Genomic DNA, 26,813 nt, shown 5'->3' with positions numbered 1-26,813 from the left:
TGTTTCTAGTCTGAATCAATGAGGCATTAACACTGCTAGATTCGTGACAACTTGGATTAACGTCAGGATATAGTTGAGATAATTCTCCTTGAGATGTGTGAGCTCTTACAGACTCTTTTAAAATGGACAAACACTTGAAGAAAAGATGAGGGGAGCACATTTCAAATGAGACGACCTGAGAGCCATCGGCAGGTGAAATGCCTCAGACAATTCAACGAAAGAGGCAAAGCAATCATCGCTGAATAGTTCTCTGAAAATTCTTAAGTGTTTTCTACACCACTTCAGTCATGTCTCACCTTTCATAGACAGGATGGGAAAAGACTGGAGGTGAAGGGATTTGTGAAGGAAGAAAGATGGACACTCATGGTGCAGAGAGACATGGTTTGGGAATAATTCAGCTCCTTGGAAGAAACTCTTAGTGTGACTGTGAAATAAATGAAAAAATACTCCCTTGTTGTTGAATCATTTACTGCAGGTCAAAGAGCAAAGTGATCAAATACCTAAAGTGCCTTTATTGTGTAAATACTGAAGGTGACGTGAGTGTAATGAAGCAACCGTGATGTGTGATTGTACACAACACTCAGACTCACGAGTTGATAATGAAAGTTATCTGGTAAACTCAAACTGTCTTATTCTGTGTCTGACAACTGCTTCTGTCACGATTCACATTTATAGCATCTCACAAGAATGACTGTGCTCCTGATTTAATCCCTTGAGAGCAAATATGTGGGCGTTCACATGATAATATGGATGACCTCTATGTTGTATAATATTTTCACAACCTCATTAGTCATGCAGTGGAGGACTGTTTGGTTGTTCTTTCTGTGTTTCCAGCTGTTTCTCAGGCTGGTTTTTCACTGTCTTTGGGCAGGCAGGTTTTATTCCTCTTGTATTTCATTTATTCTATTCTCCTTTACATGTTACTTGTTGATGTATATGTATTTCAATGGAAAACACAGTGAGTTCACTTCTAATACAATGAGAAATACCTTGCCGATAGTCATGACATTCATTATACAGTATATTATATCATACTGTAATATACTACAATATCTTTGATATTCTGTCTGATATTCTTTTGTTGCACCATACTATAAATTTTGTTAAACTAGATAACTACATTTTGCCTTTTTGCTATATTTTATATCCCATACAATATTAAACTATATTATGTTAATATATTTATTACATTATATACTATATTATACTTCTGTTATACTATTTGTGTAGACAAACACCAAGTATCATAACTTATCATACTCTATATTATTCTTATGTATGGCGTTTACATATACAGTAGACTTGCTGACTACTAACCACTTCACTGTCAGTGTTTATTCCGTCTTAAGTGGAGCTCGAAGAGGCTGCTGTGTCCTCTGGTGGCCTCTGGGTGGCATCACAACTACAAGATGTCGGTGTTAATGTGGAAACGTGTGAATTATTTAAACCAGGACAGTGCAGCCTTGATGCAGCCCTCATAATAGATTATTTTAGTGTGAAATCATGTGATTGTACTTACAGAGAATTGGTGACATTAGAAAATAAGAGAGTCGGGCCACAATGTTAAACCTCTACTGCATGAATTATGCATTTTTTAGGGAAATATTTCAAGATCGGGTCTTTCTGATAATGTATTAATCGAAAAATGTATCCTCTCTCACTGTGAACTGTCCTCCAGTGGTGGAGGAAGTATTCAAATGTTTTACTTAAGTAAAAATAGCAATACCACACTGTAAAATACCACACTGTTACAAGTAAAAGTACAAGTATTAGCAACAAAAAGTACCTAAAAGTATATAAAAGGAAATACTCCAGTAAAATTCAAATACATCAACATTTTACTACATTTAAAGTGTAGTTCTTAAGTTATTGACCTATTGTGAGTGGCATTATTAACAAGTAGCCCCATGTCATATCTCATGTCCGTTTATATGTCAAGTAACTATCAGTTATGTTTCTCTATGAAATGTGGGGACATGCTTTTATTTTTCCCACTAAGTTATCTTGATTTCAAGGTATTAAATAGTCAGATTTATCTTCCCCTATTGCAGAACTGCTTCCTGCAAAGTTTCCACCCAAAAATGCATCGTGCTGCTCAGTTCAGCATGTATCTCATCATTTGATTCATCAGTTATAACAATGAGTAAGAAGTAGAATATTTAGAACTGGGAGGTCACAGGACTTTCTGCTTCGTCAGATCAACAATATGAACTATTAGCTAAATTCATAATTAGTTTGTTTGCATTAGTTTGTGCTTCAGTATTAAATCTCTCCTCTGTGTCTTGGGTAACCAGGATTGCAAAGCGGAGGTTGCAGCAACAGTTCACATCCCTCATGTACTCAGGGGTTACTCAATTGGCTTCAGACACAAAAGGAGAAGTCAGAAGCAACTGTAGATTTAAGAGAAGTGACAAGTGTACAGCCACGCACAGCCTGCATCAGACCATTTCACCTATATGTTCATATAATTGACTTTATACTGACCTGACCGCTGAGTGTCCCGATAAAAAGAAATCCCTTCTGACACCGGATGATTATCACAATCCTGTTTGACATTATTCAGGAGAGAATGAACAGAGATGACAAAACCGCCCGGTCTGGGCTCTGCATGCACATTTCTCAAATATTTTCCTAGTTGAGTCGATTACCACATCTATTTAAGCGCATTCGTCTGCCCTTCTCCCTGTAGAGCCTCTCCACTCCGCTCTCTAATCCAAAGTTCATCTTCACACGCTGACAACCTCAGCAGGAAATTAACAGCAGCTAAATGAAGGCCAAGTTTGACTGCTTAACGTACCAATATCACAAATGTTTGGAGGTTAAATGTACAATTCAATGTAATTGGTAAAGTTAAGATTATTTTTGTGGCAGGAAAAGTTTGATTCACTTAACCCACGGTGACACAGGTGTCACAGACTCAGTGTCAATTTGTGTTCCCGGGACACCATTTCCAAAATGTCAGTCTGCCTGATACACCTTTACTTAAATGTTGAGATACTTTGTGGAATAAGTCAAAACTTTGTGGATCTCCCCTCTTGTGTGGCTAGGTCAAACTGGCCCATGATAGCCTGCATCCCTTCACCAAAACCCAAAGCATATCGGCACAACCCCCCCGGGCCAAATGACTCAGAGGCAGCGTTTATTCTTTCAAACGTGTGGTTTTTATTTGATAATACTGAATATTTTGTCCTTCGCCTGGACTTACACAAAGCATCAAACACATGCACAGTCCTCTATTCACACAAGGTACCCATTTCTCATTTCTCTACACCTCTCCAAAAAGGCTTAATCTCTCTCACTCTCACGTTACTCCAGCGCAAGAGGACCTTCTCAACTCGACACTACAGCTAAAGACATCGTAGACAAAGACAGCGAAAACACACAAAAATCATGACAGGTATAATAATAACACTGAAAAAATACAAAGTAATGGAAAATGGAAAGAGTTTACTTTTAAATTATGCCTCTAATACTCCATCATATATATATTTTTTGTTAATGTAGCTTGAGGTGTATAAAACAGCACTGTAAACCTTGATTGAGTAACTTGCTTTCTATGACAGCGATAAAGCTTTCATTAATAACTGGAAGGAGCAGGAAAGACGAGTCAAAGCTAAGCATGTAAAGACCTTATTACTCATGAAAGGAACCTTCTGCGAGAATATATTGGCAAATCATGAAACTGCTGTTGGCATTTACAATCAACAGATAACACAAAGACACTGAAATAACATCCCACAAGCTCTTTTTTTTCCCTTTCACACATAAAATCTGCAAAAAGATCCCTTATATCCAAAACCTCTCACACGCCACTTTTTTTTTCTCTTTCATTGCAAGTACTATTTCATCTCTTATGACAAAGATAGCAGGAATAAGCTTGTGTTTGTGAATATGGATCACCAAAAGCACTCAAAATAGGCAAAATCTGCACCTGAGGTGGATCTGTCGGTCTGGGCAAACGATAATAACTGTCACATCAGAGTGTTCAGGCTCTTGTCTTTACTGGAACTCATCCTCAAAAAGTGCAAATCTAGTTCTAATGCAGTAAATAATAATCATCAAGTAACAACAAAAGTATATGCATAGGTACTGTACAGCTACATAGTGGGGATAACAAGGGGAAAAGAGATGAGGAAGAGTGAGAAATTTGGGATACTTCTAATTGGACGGTGCGGCAGTGACGAGGTTTTGTTTTAAATTTAGAGCTTTCATCTTTACACAGCATAGACTGGTCCAGTGAGGCCTGTTACGGTCACAGGCTTCAGCTAAAAATCACTACAAGAGAAAGATTTTCACCTAATGAAACCAAAAAGAGATCAGCTATGCACGATGACTCATGTTCCCTTTTAAAGAAAACAGTTAAGCAAGTTGTAGGTGTCCGACGTCACCAGAGGCCAAACAGCTCCCAGCAGAGAGGATGAGAGAAGCAGTAACTAATAGTGTTCAGAGAGAGACGGACAATCATTTAAAAAAAGGCAACTTGGAATTTGGCTTTGGAATAAAATGGAGAATGAGGTAATAAAAGTAGAAACACGATGGGTAACGAAGATCCATAGATCAGGGGTTGATTGGTGGAGTCGGAGAGCAGAGCTGTTAAAGAGCTTTGCGGGGCAGGAAGTGCTCTGTCTCACCGAGAATTTATATCCTCCTGACGCCAGCCTCAGGAGGAAGTTACATCATCACTTGACCAGTCTATGTCTCATGATGCCATTTTATTTGTTTTTACAGACGCTGTGTCTGAGAACAACCTCTGTGCCTCATCTGAGTCGGTTAACGTTGAGCAATGCTGAGGCTGAAAGCGGCCACATGTTGCTCTCTCTAACTGAAAAGCTTACGGTCAACAAACACAAAGAGAGGCTAAAGATTGTTTTCAGAGCAGCAGGTAATATCAGTCACATTAGCTTTGCCTTTTATTAATCAAAAATCACTTTGTTTTTATCTTATATTTCAATGGAATTGTTTACACTTATTTCGCCAGGCTGTGCAGTGGGCACTCAGGCTCTCCTCGCGACTAAGGGTCCTCGTTGTCCAGGAACTCCTTCTTGGGCGGTGCGACGCCGCGGTACCAGGAGCAGGAGCCATCCCCCCTCTTGACGCAGGCGTAGTGGTTGGCCTGGCGCCCATGCACCTGCTTCTCAATCATTAGGTCTGTCCACAGACACTCCTCAGGAGCGGAGATCTCGCAGGGCAAAGAGGGACAGCGCACAATCTGCAGAGCCACACAAAAAAAACTGTATAATATATAAAACTATATATATAAAACTGTATAATCTGGTCAGTAAAGCTATTGTATCTTATCTCATCTGATGGTACCTTGCTTTGAAGTTGAAGTCCTCAAGATTTTCATAAAATCAAACATTATTTTTGATTTTATTTATGGTTCAGTAATTATTTCTCTATATAGTTGTGTTCATTAATAGTCCACCATTCCCACACTGGATTCAGGTTGGTTTCCACCAGCGAATCACAGAAAACGATGCAACATGTGTTCCAGTGTGATTTGACGTAATTAATTTCAGTGTTCACACTGTTTACAACAGGTCAGAGATGTATTTTACCGTTAATGTTGAACAACCTGCTGCTGCTTCACATTAAATATGCACTCAACTGGCGAAATACAGCAAGGCTTTTATTGTGAAGCAGCCAGAGGAAATGCAATATATTTTTTAACCGTTGTTAATGCTGACAGCAATCATTTATCAAAAATGTGTTGGAGATGTTGGATGAGCAACTCCTCAAACCATGTCATCAACTTTACTGTGTCCTGCTATTGTGGGGAAAGCTACTTACATACGGGCAAAATGCAGTTTATCCAATGACATTTTTCTCATTGCATGAGTGAACTTTGTAAAGCACTGTGAGACAACTCTGTTGTGATATTGGGCTATACAAATAAATTGAATTGAATTCAAATGAGTTTGTTTGGCTGCATTGTAAACAGATATCAGTTACTCTACTGTTGTATTACTGACAAGGTAGCTGCTCAAGCTGTCTGCTGTAGCATTAAACCACACTTAGAGTGAGGATTATAACTTTAAAAAAGAAAAAATACAAACATGAATCTACAGCCAGGAGACAATTAGCTTAGCTTAGCATCAAGACTAGAAATGGGGAGCCCACTAGCCTAACTCAGTCTGCCTAGTAGCACCCCTAAAGCTCATTAATAAACACATTATATTGCAACTGATTACTTTGTATAAAAACCAGTGTAAAAAGAACAATCAATGATAGAAAACAGGACAAAAAACTGTAAAAAAAAAAAGTATATCTAAATAACTGAATCCATTTATTTTTTTTCCTGACTCAATGCTCTGATGTTTGTTGTTGTGGCTCGTCTCGTTCGGTCTGTTATGTCTGGTTTTGTGCTCCAGGAGGGGAGATAAACCTCACATAGACAGACAGTCCTGCACTAACTTACCTTGCATTCACAGCCCATCTGGTAGCGCTGGCTAAGACCCTTCTTCTGGGTGTTGCTCAAGGAGTCCCAGGGCATGATGTAATCACACAGGGTCACATGCATGCGCCCGCCGGCCTCTGCCTTGCCTGTAAAAGAACGAGACGGTGATAAATGCTTCACAATGACAAACATGAAGGAAAATTCAGACATAACAAGATCACACATGAGGGAAAACAACTCCACTCCTCATGCGTCAATATAAATGGCATTATTGGACAAACGGTCACGACCTATGAGCTTCAGATAAAAATGATAAAACCTATTACTTTTCAGGCATCAAAACAGCCCACCTGTCCTTGTGAAAAAGGTTTATTTTTTAAGGCTCAAGTGGCACCAGTCAAAATATTTCAAAAACTGGAACTGGTGTGGCTGCCTCCTATTCACTTCACCACTATCTGTGTGCAGAGCAACTCTCAACATGTTGAAGTCTTCACAGTATGTTGCAGACAGGGCTGACTCATCTTTCACTGCATTTCTGCCAAATGTTAACTCTTCGAACTGGACAAAGGATGAATCACTTTAAAAGATGCCCCAGTCTGCAGAAAGTTAACTTTCTTTCCCGCTGCTCAAGTCCTACATCTTGAAAAAAAAGAAAAGGTCTGAGAGAGGAAACGCTGGCTTCAGCAGTTCCTCCTCTTACAACTCTATGTAATTAGGGCCGAGTGTTTGTGGGTGCATCTCTGTCTGCAATGGGGAAACCAGAGCACGCATGACATCATGATCCTCTGTGTCTCCTCTACTCGCTGTACTATGACTCATTCTGCTGCTGACCGCCTGTGCTGCTTTCAATAACAATAACAGCCGGATTTAGCAAACAGACTTTAAAAGAATAGCTTAACATTTTGGGAAATGTGTGTATTAACTCTCCGATGGATGACAACTGGATGAGAGGATTGACGCCATTCACATATCTGTTAAATATGAAGCTACAGCCAGCAGCTGGTTAGCTTAGAAATGATAAAGACCGGAGACAGGGGGATAAAGAGCTAGCCTGGCTCTGTCTACAAGTAAAAAAAATCTACCTTCCAGCACGAGTAAAGCTCTTTAATTAACGTTTCATGTAATCTGAACAAACCTGAAGTGTACAAATGAATATTCAAGTTTTAGAGGGGTTGAGGGGGCGGTTATGTGCTGGGCTGTAGCTCCATCTTTAACAAACAGATATGAGGCCTAATTAATGTAGCTTAAGTCCAATAGTCACTCTCCTTTTAGCTCTGTTTTTGGTCTCTACCAATTCCTGAGGGAGATATCCGGCTCTTTAGCTGCTAAATGCTCCACTATGTTCACCAGCTAGTCGCTGACTGTGTCTTTCTGCTCTTTAGTCCCGGGGCAGGTGGTGCACAGTGGGTTTTAGGCATATTTGTTGATGTGGCCGAAAACAACATGACGACAATGAGCCGTCGCTGCCGCATCATCACTATGGGCGACCCTTTACAGGTAGTCACTTGGTCCGTTGTTGAAGTGAAAACATTGATCAAAGCAGCTTTTTAAAGGTTATTGGTCGAGAAAAATGACAAATGGCTTATCCATCTAATCACACTGAAGTGAAGAAAGGCTATGCAGATTAAAGATTAAATCTGTGAAAGTAAATTTGAAGGTCATAGACAGTCAAGCGCAATACAATGTTCCCTTCAGGCTGTTATCTTGTTATCTTTGCATTTCATGGTCTTCTCATCTCAAGCAGAGAGAACAAGATATACAGTTACGTACATTTACAACAATCAGGAGCTCAAGCTGTGGCACGACAGACAAAGTCACTCCCAGTCTCCACAGGGTTTAGTCAGCAGCGTGTCATTACCCATAATAACAAACAGTCACTCCTCCTCCACAAAATGGCCCGTTTCTTTCTCCAATGTCACGTTTGTCTGCCCAGCTGTTTACACCTGTGGGCCGATATCTGATTAACTGTCTGTCTGTGAATTCCCGTTGCTCTCCTTTCGTTTTTTTTCACCCCATTCTTTCACTTTTTGTTGCATGTTGAATCTTAGTTTGCCCCCCAAAAAATGTAATCAAAGATGTCAGTAGCAGTGTGTTGGATAAAACACAGCAGGTTTTTATAAAGTGTTAATAAAGCACTGGTTGGTGGACTTTAGAACTCTGAAGAGAGCCAAGCTAGCCGTTTCCCCCTATTTCCAGTCATTATGCTAAGCTAAGCTAATCGCCTCTGGCTCTAACTTCTTATTTAATGCACAGACTTGAATGTGGTATCAATCTTCTCAAATTCAATCTTTACAAATCAGCATATTTCCCAAAATGTTAAACTATTCCTTTAAGTGTTAGCATGGGCCACAAATGGCTTGCTGCAAACACATTTTCGGATTTATCTTCGAGCTAATGGACAAGTTGAGCTATGGGACAGTCACTCCAGAGAGTTGGTGCATTGCTTTCATTACAGAAAAAAAACAGATATATAGTCTCATATGTGACACACACCTGAGATCAAATACTCTTTCTTGCCGTTGGCATCCAGGGTAACACCACAGACAGCGGACACAGGGGCAGTGAAGACATCCTCGATGTCCTGGTTAGGCCCCTTAAACATCTGAGACAAAACCACAGCGAAGGGGTCAAAGGTCAGAATGAGGGAGGCAAAGCCTGAACATCAAACTCTCACTCTCATTAAAATACTGCCAGGCGTATTCTATCAAAGTAAAGTTTCAAATCAGTGTAGTCTTACCTTGATCTGTTTGACTTCATACTGGATCCTCTTGATGGGGTTCCCATAGATATCATTCCCAGAATCCACCTCTTTCTCTCCCACCACCTTTGCTCGAATCACTGTTGGGGAAACAGAGAAACGTGGCATCAGATCACATGGCGTTACACAATCCCACCGTCAAAACACAGAAGAAAGACAGTAGACAAACCCTTTTCCAAAAGAGGGCTAACCAGATATCCAAAGTAGCTGTTCTTTGAAAAACACCAAAATCACAGACCAAGGAAGACGTGAAAGAGAATCTCGCTAAAACTCGATCATTGTAGATATAGTGCTTTTCAGATTTATGTTTTTACAGTTTCACAATTACTTCAAGTAAAACCCTTGAAGGCCATCTTCTGTATTCAACCTTTATTGGAAGAGTGTTTATCACACTACATATCTGTGCACCTACAGGCAAAGTGTGGGAATGAGAGCAAATTTTGGTATAACAACATATAAACTGATGATCAATGCAAAGATCAGTTTGTTACTTTTTAACCACAGTTAACTTGGACTCATTCATTTCAACAACTGAATTCCAAAAATATAAAATGAAGACGAAAATGATGAGCGCTGCAACTAACCGTATTTTCCACATTAGTCAATTAAGTTTTTGGACTACAGATGATAGTGGAAAATCACAATTTCACAAATCCTAAAAAGGTTCAAGTGTCTTGTTGTGTCCGACCAGCTGCTGCAAACAGTCCGATATTCAGTTTGCAGCAACTTGAAACAGAGAAGCAACTAATTCTCACATTGGAGACGCTGACACCAGGGGATATTTGGCATTGTTTCCACTCTGAAGATATAATCATGTCACGGCGTGATTTTAAGTCATTAATATTGAGACACTGAGACACCCAAGCCTCGGGTTCTTGTTCACCACATCCAAGGCTGACAAAAGGGGCAGATGGACAGCAGCCAAAACAACCTCCACAGCTGCCTGAAGTCTCGTGTGCGCATACCACACTGAGGCACAGCACCGACAATAAAATGAGCTGGAGTAGCTTCGGCATCAACGGTAGCCCAGTCAATGAAACCCCAGCTAAGGGTTTCAACTGGATCCAGAACTGCATGAGGGCCAGACACATAAACGAAAGTTGGCCTGGAGCACGAACCTTCCTGCCTCCAGACATGACCAGGAAACTGTCAAAGGACCAGGATAAAGGAAGAATACAACTTGAAAGCTGATATACAGAGAGAGTGGGCCAGAGGCATGTTTCTCACTCTGTGTGTGTGTGTGTGTGTGTGTTAATGGCCTAACTGACTACATCAAGCTTCAGCTATGCTTAGGGCATTTATTCAGAATGGAAAATATGAGCAATAGAGAAAAGAAAAAAAAAAAAAACATAAAATAAGCAGGAACAGAGGACACGTACACAAAGATAAACACACACACACACAGTTGACTCCAGTTGCTCTTACACCCTTGGGTTCAGTTTATGGCTTGGAGCAGACACAAATATGGGGGTTCACGGCTCCCAGTGTTAATAACATCTCTCGTTCTTCTGCTCCTTCCCTTTCCCCTTTTTCACTCTCAACATGTGAGCAACATGTGCTTTTCTACACATGTAACCAAGACAGCACTTAGCCCTGCGAATATCAATCATGTTCATTATAGATTAGAATCGTTTAGTCTGTAAAATGTCAGAAAAGTGAAAAGATGGTCATCACGTTTTCCCAAGAGCTGAAGGGGACACAAAATATTTCACAATGACACGTAACAGACATAAATATTATCTCCTCAGATCAGAGAATTACGACTGGTTGATGTCTGGTATTTGATTAATAACTTGAATAATTAATTGAATCTAATTTATTGAATCTTAAAGCCGTATTGAAACTAAATCCCTCATTGAATCGTTTCAAGTTTAGCTTTCTACAATGTTAAAGTTGCTCAAATAAATATTTTCATATTGACGATGGATCAAACTGACCAGGTGTATGGTGAAAGGGGTCGCTGGTGATGACAAACCAACATGGAATAAACCAACTCTGCAGTTCCTCTCAGCTTTCAGACACAGCAGGCAGCTTTTTTCAGTAAAAAAAAACTCTGATAAACTGTATGTGCAACACTTTCACTCTCCTTTTTCATTCTTTACACAGCTACAGCCGCAGCCACTCAGAACAGCCGCTCCCAACCGAAGGCCTCCCAGCTGCCAGTCAGTGGGAGAAAGTTCCCAGTCAATTTGGGAATTTTGAAAGTGTCCAGCAGTGAGCGGCCAGGCGAAGATCCACCATGGACCTGCCAGAGCCCTGTTGTGGCCCAGCTGGCAATAATAAGTGGCTGCATCTGCATTTCTGTCATTTTTCATGTGAACACCTGAATGCAACACTATGAAATCTTCCAGGAGAGCCTGTCTGGAGATGTGCACCACTATCTCCATTTTTAAACAGTATCTCCTTCTTAATAACGGCCGTCTTCTCAACCCACCTTCGAGTCTGTCCATTCAGAACAACTACAAACACTTTGTTGAATGAAACCGTTCTCTTCACACATTGATCAGGCGGCCATACAAAGATGACTCCAAACAAATGCTAATTAGCTTCAAGTTTGCTGGCAGCTATTTGCTAAAATGTTAAACAGTGATAATAATGTCAGTGTTGCCTTTAAAGCTTGATGTGTCACTGCTGACAAGTGGCCAAAAAAAAAATGCAGGTTTGAGTAATAAAAGTTAGAAATAACTGTTTAAGAACTAAAAGCTAAAAGCTGCCAGACAGACAGATTGTGCATATGTTGTGAATAAAAGAGAAGACGGAGGTAAAGCATTTGATAAGACATTTGTTGATTCAAAGATTAACAAGTCCGGTTTGGTTTTTACAACTTGGAGCAGGATACAAAATGGAAGCAGCTATACGCATGGATATTTGGCTTTATTCTAAGTCATTCATCAGTGCTTCAGAGAAAACCAGTGCCTCACAAGCAAACGTCTTCATTTCAGCTCCACTCTGATGTTTATGCAAATATGCAGCAGCAGCAGCCAGAGTACACACATAAACACACACATGCAGCAGTATACCTGGCTGGCACTCTCCTGCATTCCTTCCAGTTTTTCCGCTCTCATTTCCTGACCTCACTCTGAGCCACAAACTAATGAGCAAAGAATCAGCAGCAGGACACAATGCTGAGAGTAAATCACCCTGTTATTCACAATGGATTGCTATTATGGGAGCTTATCTGTCTTCACCTTGGCGTTGCAGACATGTTTACTTCTCAGTTTCCCCCCTGCAATAAAGCCAGAGTGGATGATCCTGTGCAGTCTAAACAGCGTCCCACGGAGGCTGCAGACTGCACAGCATGATGCTAAAACAGCACGACTACCAGGGGCCTGCGGGCGGCCGAGTTTCACCGCAGATTGATCCTAAAGTCATCCGATCACCAGCAGTCAATCAGCAGCCAGAAGCACCCCCCCAATAAACCACCAGCTGACCCACATTTATACTGCTCCCCCACCCTCCCGACCAGGACGACGTCTAATGACTTATACATGCATATCAGTTGCACTACGCAATGTTTTCCATGCAAACCCCATATGAACACACCACATCCTCAGTGCCCCCCCACTTCAATCCACCGCATGACTACCCGTTTCTTTTTTCATACTCCAGTGACCACCAAATCATCCCTGACTTTCTTGGCGTGGTTTGTGCAGCTCCAGACGTATGTGGGCCCTCTCTTTAACCTGTCATTTGAACACAGACGAACCGCCCACAAACACTATTCGCCTGGCCTCCTGACCCTCTGAACATCTGGATGTGGACCTGTGCAGCAAAGAACAAAGCTCTGGCTTCTTTTGGGATGTCTTCGAGATGTGGTTACTTAGAGTGAACAAAGTGGGAGGAGCTCAAGAGTCAGATTAATACATCACCAAGATAATATTATCGACCAGTATTTTGACTTTTTGTGCTCATTTATTCCTCATTTTATTAAGTCTCTGAGTATAATATATTGTTATTTGTGTTTTAAAATCACTATGATTTATAATATCATAGGATTGCAGCAAACACTTTTTTCATTATTGGTTAATCAGATGATTTTGTTGTTTGTTTGTTTTTTTTTAAATCAAATCAAGTTTCTTTATAAAGCACATTTAAACACAACCAGGTTTGACCAAGTGTGAAATGACATCAGTAGCATAAAAGGCACAAATGGTGGCACTAAAAGCACAACAGCAAGAAATAGCGTTGCTCCAAAATAAGTAAAGGCTGGCTGTCTGTCTTTTAGTGCTGAGCAGGTAGAGTACAGTTGAGTTTTTTCACTGAAACCAGCTGCCTGCTGCTGCAGGAAACAACACTGATTGAGAGCGGTGAGACTGAACCAAAATGTGGGCCAGAAAACCAAAACAATGGGTAGGAAAACGCTTTAAGGATCCACAGATCTGAATGATGCAACCATTGGGTGATAATTCTCTGTGGGCTCAACGCTCAGAGCAACTCCTTTCACATTACTCATAACCATTTGAGCCATTGTTTATATAAAAACATCACTTAGTGGAGCTTTAATTTCTGGCTCCTTCAAGTATCCTCCAAAACAGCCTGGTTCATTTTCAAGAGACTAACTTGAGGTTTTGCATCGACAGATTAAACTTCGTTTTCACAGTTTTTCTAATGATGCCCGCTTCATGTAGAAAATGTGTCTGTAGTTCTATAAATGGAGATGTGTACGTTCAGCGTGCATGTGCTGTTGCATGTCCACTCCTGCAGACAGCAGGGTGACTCTGGTCTTCCACGACGCCCAGCGGCTCCGGGACAGTCTGACTGGGCAGGGCCGCTGGGGAAGTTCCCCTTTGTGGGCAACAGATTTATATGACAGTAGGATGTTTGTCCCTGCACATGCACATTTATGTGTGTGTGTGTGGTAGGTGCATGACACTGCTCGATCTTTATGGCTTGCGGTCTGACCTGGAGCATGAAAAACAGAAGGTGACACACGCATAACAAACACACACATGCTGCTGATCCCTGCGAGTGTAGCATGTGTGAGCAGGCAGCACTGGGATCCCATTTCATAAAAACAAAAAAAACAAAACAAATATCAATTGTCAGAACACATAACTCTCGACAATGTCACTTTGTTGTTGCCTACATGCACATTCTGGGCTACGAAACAACCAACTCTATTCTGATTCTCTGCTTGTTGCGAGCCTGAAGAACCCAGTTCGACCCCGATTCTGCTCCCTCTACAGTCCAGCCTTCACATCTGCCTGTGCAGCTTCTTATTTAGGTCTTTCTCACAGCAGATTGGGGTTTTCAGATCCGCCAAAGCCGCAGTTTCATCCTCAAGTCCCCCCTGAAACAATGACATCCACCACTGTTGCAGTTTAGTGGCCTGCACGGTCGTTAACGTGTGCCCCCCCCACTCTGCTGACAAAAGCCATCTTGACTCACACACCCTTTAAAAACATCGTGCCACCAAACACACCTCTGCTGTTAGACATCCTGTCTCTAAAGCCTGCCAGCTCAGCCAGAAATTGAGTCACACTTTAAAATAGAGCTGTCATTTTGCAATAAGAAATTACACAGATACACATCTTATCCGCCAACGCACACACACACCCGTGCATGTGGAAGTGTGTGCATGAAGGAGCCAAAAGAAGGAAGAGCAGATGGAGCCAAAGTAGTGTGGTCTTAAAGTTTCTCATTCTCAAGCATACTGTGCATACTTTAACTTTGACCGTGACTTTTATTGCTTTTTCCCCTAAAAACACACCCTGAACTGACAGCCAGATGTCATCGGCAGCCAGAGTGTGTGAGTGTGAGAGAGAGCGTCCACCGTGCATGGCGGCAGGCCCACAGTTGTCTATTTGGGCTACGAATGTGTGTGTGTGTGTGTGTCCCTGCGTTACACCGGAGCAAAGTTGGGAAAACCCCAGCAGCATTCCTGTAATTCCTTCCCGCACCACCCCTCACAGGAAGAAACAGGGCAGGAATGGAAATAAAAAAATAAAAAAAAGAGGAGGAAAGCTCGTGGTGTGACATATTCTGTGGTTGAGATTCAACACCCCCCTCCGCCCCTTCCCTGACATTTCTCCTCACATTCTCCATCCCTTGTCCTCCTCTCCGCTCTTTCCCTCCTTGTCTCTTTCCCTCTCTTGTGCCACGTTGCCCTGCAAAAGCCAGGCGACGCCGCTTCGCCCCGGAGCTGCTGCGGGTGAAGCCTGGTAAACACACACTCTGCTCCAGACCTGAGACATTATGTACAGCGGTGGCCTTCTGCTTCCTGTATCTTACACCCTGAGATACAACAGTGTGATCCTCCTATTGTGGCTTTTAGAGGAATTTACTGAGATATTACAATTACATAATTATCTTCAAGTTCATTAAGGTCATCAGTGAGTACCACAGGTGCTTTTTAACTCCTTATTGTGATGTTAAAATTGATCTTATGGTGACTTTACTTCAAAGTGAGTGTGTGTTTGTGTTAGTAGGTGTGTGTGTCCCCTCAGAGCCTCCATGACACCTAAACATCAGATTATTCTTAATTCCCATGTTTAATTTGGAGTTTTCTTGCCTTGTCACCCGGACATGACTAAATATGCCAACAGGATCTGCGTGTGTCTGTGAGTGTCTGTGCAGGCAATGCAATGCAAAGAGTCGGGCCATGGCCTTGAGGAGCAACACCCTTCACCTCCACGCTTCCCAGCGGTTTCCAGCAGCCTCTCTTGCGCCCATTCAGCGCGCGCCTGGTGCAGGAGCCTGGTGCAACGCGGGCTGGGTAAACAACAACAACAACAACAACAACCACAACAACCACAGCAGTCTCCGGTGCCCTCACTCACCTACATCGGCGTTGCAGAACGCCTGTTGCGGGTGCACCGGAGCGCAGCTGCACGCTTCCGCGAGCTCCTCCGCCCGCCACAGCACCAGCAGCGCGAGCGTGCAGAGGATGCCGTTAACGGAAAACGGCATTTTCATGACCACAGATGCGGTGTTGTTGTTTTTCAGCCTCTTCGTTGCGCTGCGCAGATGCGTTGCAGTGTGGATCCAGCGGCAGGCAGCAGCGTCGCTTCCTCCGCGTTTTTCCTGCTTCCTTCGGACCGACGGAGTCCGGGTGGCGTCAACAACAGCGGGCGGTCTGCGCGCTCCGCTCCGGGACGAAGGTGAGGCTTCACTGCGTGCTCGGCGGCCTCCGGAGGTGTCCGCGCTGGTGTCTGCAGCAGTCTGTCTTTGACGACTGTTTTCGTTTTTGAGATCAAGGCGGTTTTATAAAGCTGCCCGAGCGACTCCTCCCCCCGGTGGTAACAGCTGACCCTGCAGGGGGCGCTGCGTCCTCAGTCCGGGGCCACCGGAGCTGCTGCTGCCGCCTCAGCCCTGCTGGGGCCTGCTGGTTTTATCTGGGGTGTACACATCTACAGGGGGGGTCTTCAAGTCTCTGACAGTGTCACCTAAACCTGGAAATAATCAGAAAGTTTGAGGATTCAGAGACAGGTTATGACATGTAAAATGAAGATTAAATATTAAATATAAAAGTGTCATCTGGGCAATGCCTCAAATTTTCTTACATGTTATTGCTAGAAAGATGATATTATCTAGGGTGTACAGATTTACATATTTACAAAAACTAAATGGAATTACTCTCATAAAGAATCTACAAGTAGGCCTATGCTGGATTTATATTGAGTAACTGTACTAACCCACTGATCTTTATATATTTATGTTTATAGTGGGGTCCAAAAGTCTGAGATCACGTTGAAAATCTCTGATAATGTCACCTAAATGTGGAAAAAACATGTTATTTGTATTATTTGGTGTTTGTAGTTAATGAGAACAGGCAAATGCTGAGCAACATGAAGTGCATTATTGACCAATAGTGACCACACCTTGAGAAATAAAGTTGAACACAATGGATACTCTAGTAAGGAAGCTACAAGTGGGCCTATGTTAGATTTGTACCCTCGTAGTCTGATATCACACTGAAAATCACTAATGATTAGATGAAAGTTTAAGGATTCAGAAATATATATATAAAAAAAAAATACATTTCTGAATCCAATTTCCAGATTTAGGTGAAAATATTAGAGATATTTTCAGTTTCTCTGCAGTGATTTTTTGACCCCCTTGTTTTATTTTGTTAGTACATTTACTCTTGAGTATTAAAATTTTATTGAGCTTGCTGTTTTTCCTCGTTCTGTCTGCGACGGCGGTTTGTACATTTACTTACATACAATTTTGTGGTAGTTGCACTTTTCTATTGAATGCTAATTCATACTTAATGTGCTCTTTTCTGCACTGCATTCGTCGGAGTTGGAGTTACTTGTTACTTTAGAGTCTTTTTGGCTCATGACCTCTTACAAAAGAGCTGCGTCTGTGAGGTATCAAAGACAGATTTGACCCTGTTAAACTCCTCAGGTTTAATGTAAATTATTATCTGAGGCCCAAAGAGGTAAAATTATCCAATATTTCATGAAAAGATTATAGTTTTTTGTTCCCTCTTTAGTCAGATCACAACCCTTTAGATTTATCTGATGACCCTTTGAAGGGTCCTGACCCTTAGTTTGGGAACTACTGTTTCAAGTATTCAAAATTAATTTATAAGAACAGATCACTCACAGAGGCAATTTCCAGCAGAATTAGTATTTTAACTTTTGATCATTTCAGTACATTTTGCCGATAATGCTTCTGTACTACTTTACACTGGAATTTAAATGCCCCTTTATTTAAAATAGAGTATTTTTACATTGTGGAATTGAGAATTTTACTTTTTCACTTACTTTTAGTAAACTTACTTAAACTTTTAGTACTCCCTCCACCAGTGACTCAGTTTCTCCTCACGTTAATTGAGGTCTCATCAAACCTAAAACCTTCATCCAGGTTATATTTCATCACAAACATTACATAAAAAAAACAACACCAGAAGGGAAGTTTTTTTTTTTTTTGTTTAATATGTGTGTGGTTTTATTCTGGCTATACTGAAGATTGTGGCACAAGTCTTGAGTTTACCCAGTGTAGTGATCCGACTGGCAAACCTTTCAGATAAATCATGCTAACAACCAGTCATACGTCTTCCTCCTCTCTGGCAGAAGAGGGCAGTGTCCTCCATGTTTACCACACCACCTCTACACCACAATGAATGACTGTTCCAGGGTTAACCCATGCATAGAAGTACTTTTCTGGTTTCACAGTAATGAGCAGTATTCGTTAAAAAAAAAAAAAAAGAAATCCAGCAGTGCTGTTGCTGCTGCCACTTTGTAGAAGGCACAGATTGTAAGGAAGCTCTGCAGACACGGTCGAAGAGCATTTTCAAAAAAAAGCTAAAGAAAACAACTACTGACGAGTCGTACCATGAAGGACAAACTAACAGAGATTTAATCTGGCACAGTAACACGCTGTTCCTGAGATGAGATCATTTGGTTTCTCAGCAGGAGTAAACAGTGCCCCTTGTATCTGCTTAATATGAGAAGACAGGAATAATTTGAATCAAAGACACAGAATCAGATAAAAAATAAAAGTGACATGATTGATCAAAAATCCCACAGCGAGTTCCCAACGATGAGCAATAATTTGAAGAGGATGAAGACAAACGGGCAGTTCATCGTGACACCTAGTCAGAAAATTGATACAAATTTCATAATAAACACACGTGCATTAGGCGTTATGTGTCGAACAGATAATCAGCCCTCTCCACCTCAGAGGCCTTTGTTGAAGTAGACATGTTGTACGGCGTCGCCATATTGGGACACGATGGAGTCTCTCAGCTCGGGCTCCAGCTTCGACACGGCCATGGAGCTGTTACAGACGAACAGAGACGGATTAGGAGGAAGGGGGCGTGTGGGCCGAAAGGAAAGAGAAAGAAAAGAGGGGAAACATGGTCAGAATGCACTTTGTTTGATTAAACAAGCTAGTGCTGCTTTGTTTGCGTATGCAGAATGCTTCAGACTAAACAAAGTGCTGGAAACATTAATAATGAGCTGGAGAGAGCTCAGATTTGTCAGTAAAAAATGAACTAAATCTACTTGTATAATTAGGAAAGCAAGATATTGATTATTTACAACATAGTGCAAGAACATTTTCTACAACCCTACATATTTAGTAAAGTGTCAGCCTTCGAGTTGCTGGGTGATGTAGGAACCAGGTTTTGATAAGGAAAAAAAATGTGTGGAATAAGAAAAGACAATATATCTGGTTCTGCTTTTTCCTGATTTTGTTAATGCAGATGATATTTGCAGCCAGGGGGCGACAGCCAGCGTTACTAATTACACGAGTGTTCATCATCCTGAGATGTGGGGGATAAAGGAATATTTCGAATTTTTTTTACATAATTTAAATAATGTAATTAATACATTTTTTATCCAGGGACTTTACTTATTTATTACTATTTACTTATTTATTCTTTTTTAGAACATGTCACTATTTTTGGTTCCTAAACTTAAGCAAACTGCAACTGAAAACTGTAGAAAAAAACACAACCCCTCCCTCCAAAAACCTGAATATAAGTCGAAAAAATAGAAAAAAGTCAATGCTGACATTTGGTTTCACAGGGGATTAGAACCTCGGTCTTGTGAGTAAAAGTCTTCCCCCCCTGTTTTTAAACTGTCTATTATTACAATGCTATAGGAGTGCAATATGGAGTCAATGGTGTGTTCTTTAGTCTCTGAGGTACATGTGTGAGCAGGTGAAAGTACAGAAAGAGGTTTGTTACCATCTCTGAGGGAACAGGGAGCAGGCAGCAGGCACCATGAAGATCAAACTTTAAACAGACAAAAACAAAAGAATGAAGGTTATTTTTTTCCAAACACTCCTGAGCACAAAAGTCAGTAGATGAGTCGCTATCTACTTACAACACTCCCACCATCATCACTTGAATTGGTCCGTGGAGATACGTGATTCTCTGTGATAAGACAGACAAAGCTTGATTCACTCCATTCATGCTGGGGACTTTAGCAGCAGGACTGTAATGAAGGTAAAAGGTCTGACCTGCATGAACTTGTATTTTTCAATCCTCTGCATGATGATTGGGAGGATGACTGGCAGGAGGAAATTAAAAAATATAAATCAAGAGAGGGAGAGGATGACTTGAAGAAGCTAATATAATACTCATGAGATGAAACTTCTTTGCGTACTCATTCCTGGTGCAGCCATAGTGATCCGAGAGATGACCACCTGAGTGATGCCTTTTGCTGCTGCTTTCTACAGGAGACATTAAACAAGATTTACAGTTTATGAGTAGGAAAGGAAAACTACAGTACATTTTTTAAATAAATAACAGCAGTCCATGGTGCTGACCTTAGAGTGTCCTAGTTTGTTGCCGTTTTCATCTGTGACAGTGATGCCATTCAGAATTTCCCTGACAAAGTGAAACAGGGAAACAGAATCTAAATCATTGTGGTTTTCTCATCATGCAGCCCCACATGTAGCGAAGCATGCCAGTTGTAAACAATCTGTTACATGTAAAAAGCACACAGACCTTAAAAGACAACTCCTGTATTTTTAAATCTGGGCCCTATTTTTATATATTTTGTGTTTGAAATGGCTAGTAGGAGGGAAAAAAACTTGAAATTAGTCCTCTAGATCGTCTCCACTAGCAGCTGAGAACTGGTGACTAGTGGACCAGAGCCTGTCGGTGTTTAGTATCTGATAACATCACACAAATAATTCTTACAGAGACAGACCAGAAAGATCCTTTTTTATCTTACTGTAAAATATCACTTTTATCGCTCAGTTCAAAGCCACCGGACTCTACTGACAAAAACACTAATTTTACAGAGCAGTTCCTGTTGTACTGCTGTCTTCAGATAAGATAGTTTGTTTTGTGTTATTGTGTGACTTTGGTGTTTTAAAGGGTTAGCTCGGATCCAACACAATATTTGTGTAACGTACAAAAACACATACACACTAACTGATTGAGGCAGTAGTAGAACAGCCACTCCCATGTTCTGTGACATAATAGTGCTTTCCGTAATGTTGTTCAACACTTGGACAAAAACAATGACAAACCAACAGAGAAGACTAGATTAAAGTACATTAGTAAAACCTTCACAAGGCCAATTACAGGAGGCGTTACAACATTTAAAACAAGTCTAAAGGTGCTTTCAGACAGTGAGCGGTGCCGCTGACTTTACTATATCCAAGTCCCTTGAAAGATTCATTTAAGTCTGCGACCAACTCGCCACATAATCTCTGCCTCCACATACATTTTTTAGAAGTTCAAACAGTAAGGCAGCAGGACTCACTGTTGCCTCATCATGGGAATGTTAACACAGTTGGCTGCCGCTACCGCGGCAAAAGGTACCCAACGAGCCACGAGGGGAGGAGCTTTCTGTTGGACAAAGTAAATACAAATACACAAACAAAAAGAAAAAACATCAGGTGTTAAAGACACAATGTCTGATCCAAAGTTGAATGAGTCAATAGCCAACCTCATGTAGGTACAGTAAACAGTCAGTAATCAGTGCTGCGTGAATAATCGTGTGTGTGTGAGTGTGTGTACCTTTGTGTAGAGGTTGAGTCCAACTGCTGTTGCTAACGCTGTGCTGGTCGCTGTAACATAGGCGACTCCAATCTGCCTGAAAAAGACAATAAAAGCCTTTTTCAGACATGGAACGCGTAACATCGATGGCTTCATCTATCGTTAACGTGGCGGCTTTCTGTCATTCAGATCATCAATGTTCCTCACAGCCTCATTTTTTCTCTCACAGTTTGCACTAGAGATGGATTTTTAAACTTATTTTACACTAAATAATAATGCTCTATCCTTTGTCCATACCACTAGGGGGAAAATAACGTTTCTAAACTTATATAAGAAGAATCTCCTCAGTAACTTTACTTTCTTTGTGTAAAAGAGATGATAATCTCGAGCACTCTGCACAACAGGTTGACTCATTCAGACGTGATGCCAACAGGTTAAATTTCCACCAGCTTTATGTAAGGAGGTCTAAATGTGGTGGTTAAAGTTCCTTTAAACAAAAATCTTAAAATACATTAAATTCTTACTTGGGAGTGATGGGGGAGGCGGCGTTACGGTTCGTGTAGTTGACCAAAGCGTTGAAGGACTGATTGACCCACTGCCAGAACACCACAGCAGGAACTGTCCTAGAAACAGACCACCATGAAACATCTAAAGCTCCCTCTGTGAGACCGGAGCATGTGGTATAATGCAGCGCGTCCTATTCGCTCTCTGGTACCTGTAGAACTGCAGCATGAAGCCGGTGATGGCCATGCCTCCGGGGACCTGGAAGGACATGCGGCCGATGAGGTTCATGCGGTCTCCCGTGTCTGGGTGGAAGGCCGAGTCGTACAGCTTCTTAGCATAGTGGAGCTGCTCCTCTGTGGTGCCGGGAGGGACGGATCCCGCCCTGAGGAGCACCAAAAACACACACTGAGCTTTCTCACAGAGTGGGCATTTTCATACCATCAAACACATGCAGACAAAGTCTTGCCTAAACAATTTTTTTTTGTTTTAGTTTGCTGCATTTTCTTTTAGTTGAGACATACAGATGACAGAGATACAATGCAGTCCCCAGAGTAGGAAATCCACCAAAAAATAGATTTATAAACTGTGTGCTCAACATGCTTTGGTCTGATATACAACACTTAAATATTTATGAAGTCGGACAACATTTCTGTGTTTTTGCACTAATTACAGTTTCAAAAAATATGCATAAATTAAGATATTGACATTAATTACTGCCATAGCCTGATGAAACTCATTTAGGTTGTATTTTCTCTCAGATTGAATTCTGCAGTGCCAGGAGATGGTTACAGTCTCAGTTCATCTCTCTTAGAGTCCGCCCTCTTACCTGCAGCTTTCTACTAAAGCTTTGGCTTCATCCAAGCGTGAGTCAGGTAAGAGCGCCGTTCGGCAGTCTGTGATGTTGAAGAAGTGTTTCAGTCGTCCCATAAACGTCGACTGATCCCATTGCGGCGCTTCAATGTCGAACGAGCTCAAAGCCATTGTGGTTGTTAAACCTCTGTTCAGTCTAAAGGAGGTTACTCAGCAGCTGCAGAGGAAACCTGGAGAAAAACAGGGAATAACAATATAGTTAGTTAAATGTACTGGTAGAGAGAAATACAAGAAACAGACCCAGGTGTAAGTAAAACATGTGTTAATGGTTAATGAATCATTTACATGCATCTCTCCTGTCAGTTTATCACAACCTGGTTCATGTTTGCTGTTGAACCAGCCAGGCCTGGTTTGAGCCGATGTAACATTAACAGATTTTAGCTCAGTGGGTCTGAGGGCCAAAAAGCTTTACCTTTAAACTCTCTTTCCCACGTGTGTGTATCTGTGTGTTTCAGTCATTTCTGTAGGAAAGATGTCAAATATTATCTGATCCTTCAAACTGGAGATTTGATGCTTTTGTTTGTCATGTGTGACAGTAAACTGAAGATTGTTTGCTTTTAAACTGATGGTCGAACACAAGAATCTATTTTTAAGATGCAACCGTATGTTGTGGAAAATTATTCTTAAAAAGCATATTTCACTATTTTCTGACATTTTATTGACAAATAAAGAAATAATATGAATGTCAGCCCTAAAGGTAAGTTATTCAAAGTAGCTGGCACCACAGGACCTGACAGCACATGCCACATAGAGCTGCAACTATAAGTCGACTCATTGATTGAAAAAGACATTTAAATGGCAATGAGCCTACTTTGATAATGGATTAATTGTTTCATTCATCATTCAAGCAAAAATACCAAACATTTGGTGGTTTCAGCCTCTCAAATATGAGGATTTGCTGCTTTAGAACAGTACAGCTGCAACGATTCATCGACTTATCGATTAGTTGTCAACTATTAAATGAATCCCCAACTATTCTTATAATTGAAAAAAAAATTTGATTCCAGTTACTTAAATATGAGTATTTTTAGTTTCTTTATTCCTCTATGACAGTAAACTGAATTGTGGACAAAACAAGACATTTTCTCATATTCTATAGACCAAACAACCAATCGATTAATCGGAAAAATAATGACAACAAAAATGATTGTTAGTTGCAGTCATACTCTGAAGACATTGTCTTTGGCTCAGGGAGAACTTTCTTTTGACATATTCATGGATAAACTATGAATCAAGGGTGTTAGCTGCAGCCCTGAAGTGCTCACGTTGGTATTGACCTTGGCATGTCTGGTGGAGATGAGTTCACTCAGCCCTGTGAGGGTGGTTATACTCGGCTCTAGCTCCCTCCCTCGCTCTTAGACTTGCTGTTTGCCAACATGTGCCCTTGGGTTTGAACTCAACACAACCCTAAACAAACACAAACTCTTGTTCCTCACTAAAAAGTCTCATGGGCCAAACTTCCAGGAGAAATCATTGACCACATCCTTGTAAAATGGTTCCACAGGTTGTCATTTTGGGTTTCTGCAGCTGCAGCACTTTTCATCCTATCACACAACCCGAGGAAAAAGAACCTGCTGACTGCAGCTCAAACTATCCAAACTACCCCACAGAGCATCTTCATCATCAAGTTACTAATTATTTGCTGGAGGTATTCAGAGAAAGCTCACATTATCAGAAAACTGTCCTATGTGGTTTAAGCTTTTGTAAACACAGTAAAGGGCATATGAGGAGAGGCGTATATCAGTGCTCTTTGAGGGAAGTCTGGCTGGAACTGGATAGTTTTTGGAGCTGTTTGTTTAGGATGTAGGGTGAAGGCTGGCAGGACATTAGAACAGAAGAGTCAACGTGGCCCTAAATACCACGACTTGTCAATAACAATGTATAAATAAACACTGGAAGTCATGGCTTCAGCTGTGCCGGTCCCTGCAGGGAAACTGGGTCTTGAGGCAGTAATGGAGGGATAAACTTTATCTAATAACGGGACAAACAGAGATGAGTACAGATAAGTCATATTACGGCTGCAAGTAACCTATTATTTTCATGATTAGTTCACCTGTCAAAACATTTTTGAATCAAGACTGCAGCTGCAAAATTGCTTGTTTTGTTCAACCAACATTCTAAGAGGAAAATATATTAAGATTACAAAGAAATAACATGGAAAAGATAAAATAAATCTAGAAAAATATAGCGAAAAATTATCAAATGTTAAGTATCTTCACTATGTATTTGACGGTTTGCAGATGCTTTGTTGTTCACAGATCTGCAACTTAAACTGCATACAGAAACAGATGTAGCATAGGCTGTATGAAACAGTGATGTACTACTAAATTGATGCAGGAATTAGGAGGGCAGATCTGAAATGAGTAGTCGATTAATCCATAGAAAATTAATCTGTAACTCTGTTGATAATCAATAAATCTATGATCTAAGCACAAACTTCCAGCTCCAAATATGTACATATTTGCTGGATTTATTCATCTACTGTGATAGTAAAGTGAATACCTGAATGAATAATACTTCATTCAGGTATTCAGAGATGCAATGATTAATTGATTAGTTGATCACCAGAAAATAAAGGAATTATCAATTAATTGTTATTTTTCAAGCAACTCTGGCCACAATTCTCTGGTTCTCGTCTCTTAAACGTACGTGAGGAATTTCTGTTTTTATTGGGCACACACACACACACATACACACACACACACACACACATATATATAAACAGTATTGAATATCTTTACATATTTAATGGACCAAACGATTAATTGACAAACTGATCGATAATGAAAATAATCGCTACTTGTTGCCTGACTATGAGGGTTTTGGCCTGTTGGTTGGACAAAACAAGCAATTTGAATATGTCAACAAGCTTTTGAGGAATTGCAAATATCTGTGACATGTTCGACAGAATCAATCGACTGATTGATCATTAGGATAGTAGTCATTTGCAGCCCTGCATGCAGGAGAAGGTAGAATCTAGACATTGACTTTGCAAAGACATGAACAGGGCTGAGGCTATGCTGCATGAAAATAGTTAAGCTGACACAAAGTGGTGGTGCTAGCAGGAGATCCCTCAGTTCCCAAGAGCCTTGACAAACTGGATCTGCAGGCCAGAGCACAGCCAACATCTGGATAATTACCATCTAACCGGTTAACACGGCACTCTGAGCGTTTTTCAAGCCTGTGCGTGCACAAAACGTGTAAAACTAAAGATACAGTTCCTCTATTAGGGACATAAAGTCCCTCTGTGTACAGAGCGGAGTCTTGTGATCAGTCCACCGACCACTGCTGCGAAAAGACTTCAGACATGTCAGTGGTGGAGCTCAGACTGATGCAACTCACTACTCAGGTTACCAGCTGGGTCTGCAGCCAAAAAGCAAAACAAACAGCGAGCACAAGCATCGCCACATGGGTCACAAACTATAAACGCTAAAACTTAAAGCATACACACCTTTGGGAGAGATTCCTCAAACGCACCGCAGAGCAACCTGTCAGGTAATCAACTGAGCTCGTGTGGCATAGTAAAGACACGTGGCATGCAGTCCTCCAATCACGAGCTGGGGCAGCTCCCTACCGTGAGATCCAAACCTGCTGCTTTATCATGTATTTCTGTCAGAGAAGAAGATGTTGGCTGAGCTTCACTAATGCTAAAGCTTGCGGCTACTGTATAATATGCTAACTAGCTAATTAGCACTTTGTTGATAACGTGGCGGCTTTGTTCTGCGTGTTGTGTGGAAATAAAACACATGTGCAAGCCGTAACTTGTTGTACCGTCTATGGTGAACAACCGTCCACAAAATGAAACACGTGGAACTAAACTTGTCCTACACTTTAGCTGCTAACTAGCTAGCTAGACCCGTCCTGCTTACTTGGGGTTG

General features: G+C 41.2%; 2 protein-coding genes across 2 annotated transcripts; both read right to left on the bottom strand.

The window, feature by feature from the left end:
• Positions 1-3,138: 3,138 nt before the first annotated feature.
• Positions 3,139-16,332, bottom strand: timp2a (TIMP metallopeptidase inhibitor 2a). The gene is made up of 5 exons (XM_070851722.1): positions 15,935-16,332; positions 9,135-9,235; positions 8,891-8,999; positions 6,419-6,543; positions 3,139-5,209 (listed from the first exon to the last, which is right to left on the bottom strand). Exons 1-5 carry the CDS (start codon positions 16,068-16,070, stop codon positions 5,012-5,014), a joined length of 669 nt encoding a protein of 222 aa, XP_070707823.1. The 5' UTR covers positions 16,071-16,332; the 3' UTR covers positions 3,139-5,011.
• A 1,714-nt stretch (positions 16,333-18,046) lies between these two features.
• sfxn2 (sideroflexin 2) lies at positions 18,047-26,789 on the bottom strand. The gene is made up of 12 exons (XM_070851509.1): positions 26,387-26,789; positions 22,892-23,105; positions 22,277-22,447; positions 22,086-22,184; positions 21,583-21,658; positions 21,326-21,411; positions 20,379-20,439; positions 20,216-20,282; positions 20,070-20,119; positions 19,934-19,983; positions 19,795-19,842; positions 18,047-18,881 (listed from the first exon to the last, which is right to left on the bottom strand). The coding sequence occupies exons 2-12, from the start codon at positions 23,044-23,046 to the stop codon at positions 18,782-18,784; spliced, it is 963 nt and encodes a 320-aa protein (XP_070707610.1). The 5' UTR covers positions 23,047-23,105; positions 26,387-26,789; the 3' UTR covers positions 18,047-18,781.
• Between the last annotated feature and the right edge of the window lie 24 nt (positions 26,790-26,813).

The sequence above is a fragment of the Pempheris klunzingeri genome, chromosome 20, assembly GCF_042242105.1.
Source record: "Pempheris klunzingeri isolate RE-2024b chromosome 20, fPemKlu1.hap1, whole genome shotgun sequence".
NCBI lineage: Eukaryota > Metazoa > Chordata > Actinopteri > Acropomatiformes > Pempheridae > Pempheris > Pempheris klunzingeri.
The sequence above is the reverse complement of the archived record's forward strand: the minus strand, read 5'-3'. Positions and strand labels throughout refer to the sequence as shown.

Coding starts and splice junctions, on each gene's coding strand:
- sfxn2 (XM_070851509.1), bottom strand. CDS start 23,046: ATGGCTTTGAGCTCGTTCGACATTGAAGCGCCGCAATGGGATCAGTCG. Junction 19,843..19,933: donor GTGATGATGGTGGGAGTGTT/GTAAGTAGATAG, acceptor GTCTGTTTAAAG/TTTGATCTTCATGGTGCCTG. Junction 18,882..19,794: donor TCCCTGTTCCCTCAGAGATG/GTAACAAACCTC, acceptor CGTCTGTAACAG/CTCCATGGCCGTGTCGAAGC.
- timp2a (XM_070851722.1), bottom strand. CDS start 16,070: ATGAAAATGCCGTTTTCCGTTAACGGCATCCTCTGCACGCTCGCGCTG. Junction 9,236..15,934: donor GTTCTGCAACGCCGATGTAG/GTGAGTGAGGGC, acceptor TTTCCCCAACAG/TGATTCGAGCAAAGGTGGTG. Junction 6,544..8,890: donor GAAAGAGTATTTGATCTCAG/GTGTGTGTCACA, acceptor GTTCTTTTACAG/GCAAGGCAGAGGCCGGCGGG.